This window comes from Phyllostomus discolor, chromosome 6 (assembly GCF_004126475.2).
Source record: "Phyllostomus discolor isolate MPI-MPIP mPhyDis1 chromosome 6, mPhyDis1.pri.v3, whole genome shotgun sequence".
Taxonomy (NCBI): Eukaryota; Metazoa; Chordata; class Mammalia; order Chiroptera; family Phyllostomidae; genus Phyllostomus; species Phyllostomus discolor.
The window spans coordinates 124,630,417-124,643,233 of NC_040908.2; the positions used below are offsets into that span (position 1 = coordinate 124,630,417).

The following is a 12,817-nucleotide window of genomic DNA, read 5'->3' on the forward strand; positions in this document are numbered from 1 at the left end:
CAGAAAGTAGAATGATGGTTATCAGAGGCTGTGGCATGAAGAGAAAGGGGAGGTGGTGTCAAGGGCCAAGGGAATGGGGATCATGGGAAGTTTACTGGGTGGGTACAGAGTTTCAGTTTCTGCAAAATAAAACAAGTTCTGGAGATGGATGGTGGCCATGGTTGTACAAAAATAAGTACACTTATTACTACTGAACTATACACTTAAAAATGGTTAGGACAGTAAATTATATGTTAAATGTACTCTACCAAATAAAAAATTGAGAAAAATGGTAAAGACAGAAACACTAAGCCAAAGAGGAAAATGTGCATGTCATAACTGCAGTCCACACAGATATGAGGATACATGAGACACAGACATCAGATCTAGCTGGCTTGTACAGAATACCACCACGGAGGCCATGGTAACTGAGTCCAAGTTGAAGGAAAGTGGAAAGGAGCAGCAGTTATTTCATACGTAGAATCTTTGATCAACAAAGACAGGGTAGTATTTTAAAGAGGAATGAAATAGAATTAAAATTTAAAAGGTTGATTGGGTATTAACTAAGAGACTTTGATAAGAATGGTGTTTATATTTTATTACATAAAACCTATTGTGTACAATGGAGAAATGAAGGTCATAGGAAAGAATTTTAAGAGATTAGATCATATGAGTCTTGATTTGTGAAGGTAAATGTTGGCACAGTGGGGAGGAGGTATACCATGAGGGAGTGACCAGAAACCAGGGAATAGATTTCTCATTAATTGAAGAGAGAAATAATTAAAATGATAACATATCAGATGTAACTAGACTCTCTTTTGGACCATAGATCACATTATCTTCTCTCTCATGACAACTTGAAATTGTCTGAACTTAAAAGTAAAAAATAACTGGAAAAGAAAAGAGGATTAAGAGGTAGAACTTTCAGTTAAAAAACAAGTCACAGAATCAGGAATATAGTCAAAAATGTTGCAGTAACTATGCACAGTGACAGATGGTTACTAGACTTATTGTGGTGATCACTTCATGAGGTATATATATAAATGTTGAATCACTATGTTATATATCTGAAACTAACATAATATTGTATGTCAACTATATTTAAAAATAAAAATTAAAAAAACTGATTGTCTTGTGCATTCAATTGTCCCTTGGTCTTTTTCTATTTGTATTTAGGAAAACCACAATTTATGGCATATCCTATTACTAGCAGGTCTACTCCATCATTATCCAGGAAGAGAAACTCTAGGAAAACTCTAGGCTTTGAGCTCTACTTGAATTTTGTTTTCTCATGAGAATGTGGAGTTTTCATTACTGTCTGCCAAATGAGCTAAAGCACAGAAAAGCCCTTCTCCAAAGAATTTATCTGTTTATTATTAGTTATAGATTGGAGAGGAGAATTGTACTGAGTTGGAAGAAAATTGATACTATTATCTACAGGTACAAACACTTAAAAAAAGTATTGTCACAGGGTCTAATTGTGTCTATTTCAGGGGTCTTCTTCAACTTTTGAAACTATAGTTGTTACAATGATAAACTGCATCAGGATTCACTTCTTTATATTAAACAAAGCAGAAGAGTTGCTAAGGAGTTCCCTAAAAAGTCATACTTTGAAGACTTAATGGTATAAACTTAATAGTTTTATGACTTCTAAAGGAGAGATAATTGATACCATCCCCCATACAGATTCCTTTCCCTTTGGGAAATTTCTCTTCCTAACAGCTCATGAGATGTCCCCTCCCCTGAGCTACAAAGTTACATCTAGTTTACTGACATTTTTCTGCAGATGTAATAGAGAGGAACAATGAGTTAGATGAACTTAATGACCAATGAGTCCATGTATATGCCCAGAGGACTCTGAAGGTTAAGCTCAGGGATTCTGGGACACGCTTAGACTTAGGGATACCATCATTTCACTATAAAGGTTTTCTCCATGTAGCAGGACAAATTTGGGACCCAGACGCTTGAATGGGCTTGGGTGACCATGTTGAGCACCTGAACTTATGCTGTGATATTGTTCTAAGTGAGCACTGGGAGAGGAAATATTGGAAAGGTAAAGATGCATGGGTAGAGGAGATGAGACACTGAAGAGAAGAGGATAAGTAAATGAGGATAGAAGGGGAGAGTGGCTCCCCTTTGCTGAGAAGTGATCCACAGCACTACTCTCCATTCTTTTCACAAACAAATACGCAGAGCACATGTGATTGGAACCGACATCAGCAGGTGAGCACAGTGATGTACCACAAGTAATTCTCTCTCTCTCTCTCTCTCTCTCTCGTACACAGGCATACACACTAACACACAGCTCACTTAGTATATTCTTCATGGCTTTCCCACAAATTATAGGAGCATAGCCACCTCTGCTGTCACTAAAGAATAGAGATTGTTCTGGCTAGCAAATAGTTGGCAGTGAACCAGACCCAGTAACTAGGCTTGCTGTGGTTCATCTAAGAGAGTAGACTAGTGCAGGTCACTGTCATATGTTTGAGATTGGGAGTGGAGGTGTGACTTATCCAAAAAAAATGATGTACATATACTACATTTGGTCTGCATTACTATTTTATTTTTTTCCCACATAATGCTGGCAAATCTAGAGATTGTCAGTTCTAAGTTGGCCTGCTGTGTACCTACTACTTTATGGAAACATACTCAAGAATTTTTGTTGGAATCCCAATACACCAGCTAGATCAGACTTATCCAGTGGCCCAGTCATGACAGTGCCTGAAAGAAGGTACCCATTCCCATCAATGGCCCAATCCTATCAAGCTTGAGAAGTCTATAAGAATGAGAGAAGAATATGATATACTTTTGAACTGAGCTGCACTGATTTATTTATGTACCCAGGAAACCCCTAGAAGTAAGTCCAAATGTGAAGCCCTGGCTACTCATTTACTTTGGAATATTCTGTTGTCACCCACCACTCCATACCTTCTTCATCTCACCTTGTAGCCCCCATGAGTTATTTATAAATAATGGATTCTTTACAAAGTTATTAGTAAGTTATTTGTGAGATTTTTAATTGTTTTGGGATAACAGAAAAATAAAATTTGGGGAAGGACTAATAATGTAAATAACTATTATTTATTGAGTACATATGATGAGCTAGTCCTTTACACGCATTGGTTTTATATGTCATTAAAATGGCTCATTTAGGTAAAATTTATTAGCCCAATTTTATAGAAAAAAAAGTGGCTGAGAAAAGTAAGGAATTTTTCCAAAGGTCTTCAGCTGGTAGATAGTATAGCAAGATTTTTAGACTTTTTCAAATGGTTTCAAAGTCCATATAAATACTCAGACTATTAGAGTCAGTGGGGACAAGAGCTAGTAGGTAAATGAAAAATCACAACTAATGATTTGAACGTTGGTGGGTACTAAAGGGGAAAGACACTTATTATCAACTGAGCTTTTGAAATGAACCCTGGGGCTGAGCTCTTTGTCAATGTGCATATCTAGAGAAAGGTAAACTATTCCATGCTCCCCAGGAAGGATCCTCGAACTTATTGGCCCCACATTCTCTGTCATTGTTTGTGGCACTGAGGTGCCCGCAGCAAGAAATTAAGCATTCTAACCAAAACTGTGAAAGGGTGGGTGACCTGTTGGATTTGAACTCTACTGTCAGAAAAGAGTGCCCTCAGCCACCACACTGGAAACATTCTCCTCAGCTAATAAAGTGTCCTGTATTGATAAAACAGCCACATTAAGGATGAGGCTGACTTTGTACTGTATACCTCATGATATGTCACTCTATTTTCTTAGACTCTTTCAAGTAAATTTCTACACTCTGTATTCTCATCCTTGGCATCCTCCCTTCAACACTAGCAAACACAGTCTTCTTCCTACATGTTGACAATTTTCTGTTCAGCTTCTTTGGGAGCAAGAGATGCTCCTTTGCTTCTGGTGTAGAACAAGGGATTATTAGACCCAGCAACTCCCTTGCCTGGGTCTTTTTATTATGTAATAACTACCTGGCAAAATTATGTGCAACCACATACATAATAAAATCTTTCTCCCTCTCTTCCTCCCTCTTTCCTTCACTTCTTCTCTTTCTACACACACACACACACACACACACACTTATACACACATACATGCATAAACACATACTTATACAAATCTTGATTCTGTTCAACAATTAAATTCTAAAAAAATTGGGCATCATATATTTATATGTCGGTGTTGAGGGTATTGAGATGAATATCCCCTGGTTTCTTCCTCTCAATAGCAACATTTCTATTAGTAGACAATAGGCAAATGAATAAATAAAGTCATGTCATGTTAGATGCTGCAGAGTAGTACAACGCCCCAGGAACACAAAAAATTAAAATAATGTTCTTTATTATTTCAGTGATTAGGGAAAATTCATTAAAAAATTTTAATTTCAGTGTCACTTAAATTTGCTAGATATCTACTCATACCTGAAGACAGGTGCAATTTCAGAACAAATGTGTGCTTTTTGTATGTTAACTATTGGTGTTATAGGTTGTAATAAAGATGAACATGATTAAGCAGATAGATAAGCCAAGGGCAATTTACTGGAAGAACATCAGAAAATCACAGAATAAACAGAAGTCTTAAGATATGCAACTAAAAGCCAACCCATTTTATAAGATTAGAAGCATCAAAAATGGCATCCTTCCTTATATCATGTGTCTGTATCAGATCTTTGAGTAAGATCCCTACATTTATATTATATCAAAACACAGAATGGAATAAATCAAATACTTTTATCAGACCAGGGGTGTCAAACTCTTTTTCACTGGGGGCCACATCAGCCTTGAGGTTGCCTTCAAAGGACCAAATGTAACTTTAAGACTATATAAATGTAACTACTCCTGAATAGTTAAGTGAGAGCTCAGCACTGCCACCAGGTAGAAACAAGGTACCAGGCCAGATAAAACAAGGTGAAGGGCTGGATTTGGCCCTCAGGCCTTGTGTTTGCCACCTGTGATATAGACTCGGGATTCCTTTAATACCAGAGTACACTTTGAGAACAACTGTGTATAGTACGTCCCCAAAATTAACGAAGTGGATACTTGGAAAAGGAATGAAAGGAAATGCCAGAAAATGTAAATATACCCTACTTTTTAAGACATTCTCAGTTCCTTCAAATATCTCATATCACAAAAAGTAAAGTCATGAACAATATTGCCTATGATGAGGCTCACAACAATAACATATATTGAGAAAGTTGGTCAATTATCTTGTAAAAGAAAAGGATATCTAATGTTTTTAAATTAATTGCTTCTTCCATCATCTCCAGAATACTGATCTGTGATCTTTCTATCTTTCCAGAACCTTGATAAGAAAAGATCTGAAAGTAAGATCCTACTTCTTAACAGGATAACACTTGCTAAGAGAATGCCTTCTGTCAATGATACCCAGTTCCATCCCCTCTTCTTTCTCCTACTGGGAATACCAGGACTAGAAACTATATATATATGGATTGCTTTCCCATTCTGTATTGTGTACCTGGTTGCCCTTGTGGGAAACATCACCATTCTCTTTGTGATCAAGACTGAACACAGTCTTCATCAACCTATGTTCTATTTCTTGGTCATTTTGTCTGTGATTGACCTGGGTCTCTCCACATCCACAATCCCCAAAATGTTGGGCATCTTCTGGTTCAACCTCCAAGAAATCAGCTTTGGAAGCTGCCTAGCTCAGATGTTCTTTATCCACATGTTTACAGGCATGGAGACTGTTCTGTTGGTGGCCATGGCTTATGACCGTTTTGTTGCCATCTGCAACCCTCTCCAGTACACAGTGATCCTCACCAATAAAACCATCAGCGTCCTACTCTCTGTTGTTGTTGGGAGAAATTTACTTCTTGTGACTCCATTTGTGTTTCTCATTCTGAGGTTGCCCTTCTGTGGACATTACATCATCCCTCACACATACTGTGAGCACATGGGTCTTGCCAGGTTGGCCTGTGCCCCCATCAAGGTCAACATTATCTATGGGCTTATGGTTATTTCTAATATTATTGTAGATGTGATCCTGATTGCATCTTCTTATGTGCTTATCCTTCAAGCTGTTTTCCGCCTTCCCTCTCAGGAAGCCCGGCTAAAGGCTCTCAATACCTGTGGTTCACATGTCTGTGTCATGCTGTGCTTTTACACACCAGCATTTTTTTCTTTTATGACACACCGCTTTGGTCAGAACATTCCCCATCATGTCCACATTCTTTTGGCTAATGTGTATGTGGTTGTTCCACCTGCCCTTAACCCTGTCATCTATGGAGTCAGGACCAAGCAGATCCGAGAGCGGGTTATAAAAATATTTGTAAAGAAATAATAATTCAGTGTTAAGACTGAGAAAATTTATTCACAAACTACTCATATTTAATGGGAGCTCTCTTAAATTTTCTATTATATTGGATAGTACTGGCCAGATTTTGCATTTATATTGAAAGTGGTTAGTGTTGACCAATAAAGCAAAGTTATCTTTGCTGCCCAGCCTGCTCACCCACCCCCATGAAACTGGACAAATGGAAAAGACTAATAGAAAAGAAAGATATTCTACAGGCAGCAGTGTTTGGGGAATAGAATAACTGGTGGGAAAGGGTATAAACTCCCCCCATTTCTCCATATGTCTTCTCTTTAGGCCAGTTTTGACCCTGATGGAAAACTGACCTAATAAATAAATGGAATTTGGAAATGCTAGAGGCAAGATGATCTATATTGTTCTGAAAATTGACAGCACTGAGAGTAGTAACAGTGCAAGTACCTTCTATTGTAGCAGAAGAATTGAAATGTCCAGAAATGGCCTATTTTGACAATAAAAAAGCATAAATAGATACTTCATGAAACTAAACAGAAAAGAAGAAAATGCTAAACACTAGAAAGAATCTTTATGTGTAGTGATTAAATAAGTCAAATATATAGTTAATTGTGTTCTACCCATTATCCTAAGTCTTCCTTAATAAATTATTATACATCACATAGGTCCATAAATTTTGAAATACATTTTTTAGTGAAATAGTCAATGATCCCACAAAAATACTTGTCCCAGGCACAATACACAGTGGTAGGGCTGGTCCTGCAAATGTTTTTACATTTGGTTTCTGAATACCCAATTTCTAACTTCCTATTTGTGTCTTGTGGCATGAGTCAAAGTAATGTTTTCCTGAATCTGAAGCATGGCCACAAAGTTCTAGAAATAATCTGTATGCAATTTGAGTACTGATTTATGTATAAAGCTGTGTGTATGTGTAACACAAACATGCTAAATATTGTGGTAAATAGGGCATGAATTTACTGTGTATGAGAATATTAAATGCATTTACATACATGCTTAATAGCAAATATATATAGGAAGAAAATACATATATGCAAAAGATCAAACAATTGAGGAAATGGTGACAAGATAAAAATACAATGACTCCAGAGTTAATTATATTTTATTAGATTATGTGTTCCAAAACAATGTCGTTCTCCATAAACCTCTCCCACTCTCCCAGATACTTCTCATTGGTATCCCTTTGTGAGTCACAGGGTACTTTACAAAACATGAAAACCAGGCTAGCTCATTGGATACTAGTGCTGTTTACCTCTAACTTTATGTTACCCACCCACACATACTTAGTATAACTTAAAGAAATAAATTTTCATGAAGTTTAATCCAGATATAATATCTTCTTGATTTTGTTCCAATGTTGATCCACTCAGTTGGTTAATTGATCCGTAACTCATAATATTTAGTTAGAACCTTAATATTACCCTGGTAAAACTTATAAAAATTCCAGATGCTTAGTCCTTGCATTTTCCAGGTGCCAAGTTTAAAGTTAAAGAATTTTCAACACTTTTCCAAAGTGGTTTCACTATTTTATAGCCTATGAACAAAGTATGAAGGTTCTAATTTTTCCACTCTCAATTTCAGCTACTCTTGTGCATAAGAATCAGTATCTCATTATAGTTTTAATTTTCATTTTTCTACTGACTAATACTATTGATTTTGGTTTCAGTACTTATTAGCCCTTTTTAAATCTTTTGCAAAGTGTATATGTCTTTCCTAATACTACAAAATTAGCCATTTTGAGATATATTTTCAAAAGCCATTGAAAAATGGAAGTTCAAGGATAAAACTGCCTATAGCAAAAGTAAGCACTAACACCAATAAAATTATATATAAGTTGTATATATTAACATGCATATATATACACACATATGTGTACACATGATGTATCATTTATGGTATATTATATAAATTATAATTAAGTTTAAATAGAAGAATCTTCAGGAAAAGTAAAGCTTCTTTTTTTGAACTGCTGAATTATTTATTAATCAATATTATTAAACAGATGTTAATATTAATGATAATAATTTTTTATTATTGTTCAATATAGTTGTCCCCATTTCCCCCCCCACAACACCCCCCAACCCACCCATCTCTGTCTCCCACCCTCATACCTACACCCTTTGACTTTGTCAAAGAACATGTATAAATTGGGACACATGGACAAAAGTAAATCTTCTTATTAGTTATATTAGTCAAAGTTTTGGAAAAATAGTGACAAAGAAGGTAAACCCCTTAAGTTATGAAAAATTATAGGCACAGTGTAGAGAAGCCACAGTGAGAGATATTTACAACTCCTTGGCTTAAAGAGAAGGGACTCGATACTTAGCATTGTGAAGACTCTTACATGCAGGAGTTGGGACTTATTTTGAAAGATTGACCCAGCCAATGGTGCCCAGAAGGCCATCTGTAAGCACAGAGCAAGTGGAAACAAGAATAAATATCCTGACTTTTTTTCTTTCCTACCCTCCTCTTGGTAGTTTCCATTTTCTGGAGCCAAGTGAATGCCAAAGGGCAAGGGAGACTACCCATGCACACTGTGAGCCCTCCAGGACACAGAGTGTGGAGTGGTCCTGGAAGGGCAAACAGGAGGTAGCCAGCACATTGGCCCATGTAAATGAAGAACTGGAGGAAAATTCTAAACATATACTTGAAGGCCAGGACTTTTACATGTTCTCTTTCAATTACTATTCTCTACTATTTCTTCAGGATTATATCTATAGTATTAGGTACTTCCTCTCTTTTTGTTCTCAGAGTTCCCTTAGAAGAAATTTGAATTTCTTTTCATCCTTTTAGACAGCTCAAGAATTACCCAAAATAATACTGATACTTAAAAAAAGTCATGTGGAGAAATACACCTTGAAATCAATTCTAATATATTTTCCTTGAAGAGAAAAAAATTTTCAGTGAGAATGAAAATAATCATGTGATTGCTGCCCATGTTCTATGTTTGTACTCCTATATACTCTTACATAATTTTTTAGTATTTTCTCTCTAAGGCCACAAGTGGCATGAAAGAAAAAACTGATATGCCAGGAGTATTCTCTCATATGTTTTATAAGGATTAAGGTTACTGAGGAAAACATTGAGCTTTCTAAAGCTTTAACTAAAGGATAATAAGGGAAGGGCTGTCAAGGAACATGTATAAAGGACACACCGACAAAGCTGAAGGGGGTAGGTTCGAGGGTGGGAGGTGTGGTGGGGTGAAAATGGAAACAACTATACTTGAACAACAATAAAAAAAATAAAAAATAAAGTTTTAACTAATATCAAAATTCTAAAACATTAATATAAAAATGTATATCCAGATATATCAAATTTTGTATAAAATATTACAAATAAGAAGAGGAACTTTTTATTTTTATACTCATTTGTCATAAAACAAATTAAAGCTCCCTGAAGTGAAAATGATTATTAACTTTGGAGCTATACAAATAAAATATGTGTGTAAAATATCTTGAAAATTTACAGTTAGCTAACCTGGTAGCACATGAGAGCTTTCATTATCTGTGCAAGAAATGTAGTAGATTTGATCATTACTACATAAAATGCTAAAATGACAAGCAAATTTTTATTATTTTGACTTACACATATCGAACACTTAATTAGTGTGTTGTCTAACTTATGGCAGGAACTTAGTAAATGTATATTGAATTAAGGAATGTTTGCTTGTGATATTAGCATTACTGACATCTAGTGGTGAAGTTAAATACATTTCTTGAACAATTGAACAACAGTAAAAATCAAAAGTATTTAAAATAAATAAATAAAATAAAAATGAGTAATCTAGTAAACTAAAAAGTAACCATTTTTCTATTTAAATTCAACATTAAAAGAAGAACATCTATCAATATTTCAAATAAGTGATAAAGGTAATACCCATTTTAATAATAGCTTGAATCTATTTTCAATTGTTGCTAATTTAGTTAAATGCATTGTGTCACTTAATCTGGAGGAAAAAAACATGTGAAATGTGAATTGTCATTTTCATTACCCTTGTGAATTTATAGGGGTAACATGAGCCTTAGAAAAGTTAAGAAATATGTTTAACATCTCTCAGCTTTTGAATCACAGGAAAGGAATTTAAATTTAAGTTATCTGACCCCAAAATATTGACTTCAGGGATAATGTTATACAATAAGTATAATAATAATCAGTGTTTATTTATTAATAAATTAATAATAAACAGTTGCTGAGCACTTTCTAGGCATTACCGCCTGGTATCATTAAAACAATCCTGTAAGTCAGTATAATTTTTCCTCATTTTCCCTGTGAGAAAACCAAGGCTCAGAATAACAAATTAAATCAGCCAAGGTCACAGAACAAATAGGTGGACAAAATGGTTATGTTCTAAGTATGTATGATTAGCTGTTTTCCTTTGTGTAAATATATATTTATTTTTATGTTTCTATTAATATTATATATAGTATTCAAAGCACTATATTCTTATCCAAAAAAATCATCTAATGTAATTCTTAGAACAGATATAAGTCAGGGTTTGGAAACTTATGTTAGAATCCTGGCTCTGCTATTCACTGAATGTACATATATTTCTGAGCTGACTCTGAGGAAATACTGGTGTGTTTTTTTTTGTCTATAGTACTCTTTCCCTATATTCACTTGTTTGCCTTTTTGAAGTTACTGCTTTCCTGTTACCATAGAGAGGTTTAAAGCATTGACCATTGTGCCTCTGACTGACTAGACTCCCGGGACCTATATGGAGAGGATACTTGTTGGAGGACGCAAATTCTAAATCGTCTATAACCAGAAGGCATCTCTAATCAGAAATCAGAACTTGATCATCAGGGATATGGAAATTTTCTGTCCCATTCCTCCAGGCCCAGGAACAAAACCCACTCAATGTGGGTGGAGGCTCTTCCCAAGGGACTAGAGTGAGTTCGTATAACTCCTTGGCCCTGACTATTGAGAACTCAGTCACATGCAGGTTGCAGTCTGTGGTATTCAATTCTTCACAAACGATTTCTCAGATGCCTGGCAGAGGTAAGTGAGTCAGCTCCTGGTTGTGCTGGAAGAGAGTGCATAGTGACCGTAACTAAAGTGATTCATGGGGGAGATGCAGCTCCTGTGACTCAGCCAGAGTCTTTAGATGGGGCCCTCTCCAAGTAATGCAGCAAAATAGAGAGACTGGAGTTGTACTGACAATAACAGGCTTCATAGCCATACATCAATTACTATAACACAGAAGCATACAACACAATGCTCACTAAATGAATATATAAGCAAACCCAGGAACCTATATGTAAATACAATATATGAATAAAGAATGTTGTTTGCAAATACCAGGGAAAATACTGATGGTAACTTTTCTTCACTGGTACAAAGAGGGTCTTTTCTTCCCTACTTCCTTCTTTTTTGACAATTCAGAGGGGAACTTCTTACATGGGGTACAGTCATCCTAGTGAGAGAAAGTTACAGTATATTTTGAAATGGGACACAGAGGGTTTGAGAGATAGGAAGCCTGGGAACCTGGGTAAGAGCTTATCCAATTCTGCTGCACAAGATAAAAGCCAGTCCCAGGGAGAAATTCAGTTTACCTCAGGGAATTGAGTGTCTGAAAGGGAAGAGAAAAGATCAAAAGAGAGAGGAAGAGAGAATCTCAGAGAGTTATGCTGAAGATAAACTTAGAAAATGCACATGGAAGTGTGGTTAAACAGACAAAAGGTGAGGATGACTGTATCAGCAGTGGTCACAGTGAAGACAGGGGCTGCTGCAGAGGCTGTGATCTAGACAATGCCTTTTGCTAATGACAATAAGAGTATTTATTAGGATCATTCTGAATTTGTAATATGTTCAGAATACTGAAGCACCTTTTTAAAAGTTTCCTTACGAAGACTGTTAAAAATGGAAGTTTATGACACTGGAAACCTTGTGTGAGGCCAAGAAGCAAAATATTGGCATGACTGGCTAAACTTTAGGCTTCACAAATTTGACTCAATCTGTGCTGCTTGCCCACATTTGTAGCAGTACCTGGCAGATATAAATATTTGTTAAGTAAATTAAATATTAATAACTGGAAACTTCTATAAAATAACAGATAAGGGCAGAGAGTGGTGGCGGTGGTAAAGTTTGCAGGTGATCCTGAACAGAGAAAGAGGAAAACTTAAGCCGTCCGGAGCAGTTATTAGAATATGTAAAAATCTATATGATTTTAGGTCCTTGATAGATGGACTTAATTGTTTTTTGCAGGAACAAACTAACAAATCCCACCAGGTAAATAACCTCCACCTCCCTGCCCATCCTAAATGCCACCCTGAGGAGTGAACAGAGGACTTTTCGAATTATGCATAAGTCCCCCATTCTTCAACCCTAAGTCTGCACAGAGTCCCTTACCCCCTTTTCTAAGGGTGTGAATCACTGCTTCTCAATCATGTTTCATTAATAATATTACACAAGGTGGGGCAAAAGTAGGTTTATAGTTGTTCATATGGAAAATAATACAATGATTAATAAATAATAATATAAGACTAAACTCTTTGTGTTTTATGTACTCACAACTGTAAGCCTACTTTTGCCCCATTCTATA

At 35.9% G+C, this 12,817-nt stretch overlaps 1 protein-coding gene across 1 annotated transcript; it reads left to right on the plus strand.

The window, feature by feature from the left end:
• The first annotated feature begins 1,935 nt into the window (after nucleotides 1-1,935).
• On the plus strand, nucleotides 1,936-7,300 carry LOC114500440 (olfactory receptor 52E4). Its single transcript, XM_028517138.2, has 2 exons — nucleotides 1,936-2,202; nucleotides 5,272-7,300. The coding sequence occupies exons 1-2, from the start codon at nucleotides 2,086-2,088 to the stop codon at nucleotides 6,271-6,273; spliced, it is 1,119 nt and encodes a 372-aa protein (XP_028372939.2). The 5' UTR covers nucleotides 1,936-2,085; the 3' UTR covers nucleotides 6,274-7,300.
• The last annotated feature ends 5,517 nt before the right edge of the window (nucleotides 7,301-12,817 follow it).

What these genes read in the sequence shown, in the direction of transcription:
- LOC114500440 (XM_028517138.2), top strand. Translation starts at nt 2,086, where the DNA reads ATGAGGATAGAAGGGGAGAGTGGCTCCCCTTTGCTGAGAAGTGATCCA. An exon ending in ATTGGAACCGACATCAGCAG is followed by an intron (nt 2,203 to 5,271) that starts GTGAGCACAGTG and finishes CTATCTTTCCAG; the next exon opens with AACCTTGATAAGAAAAGATC.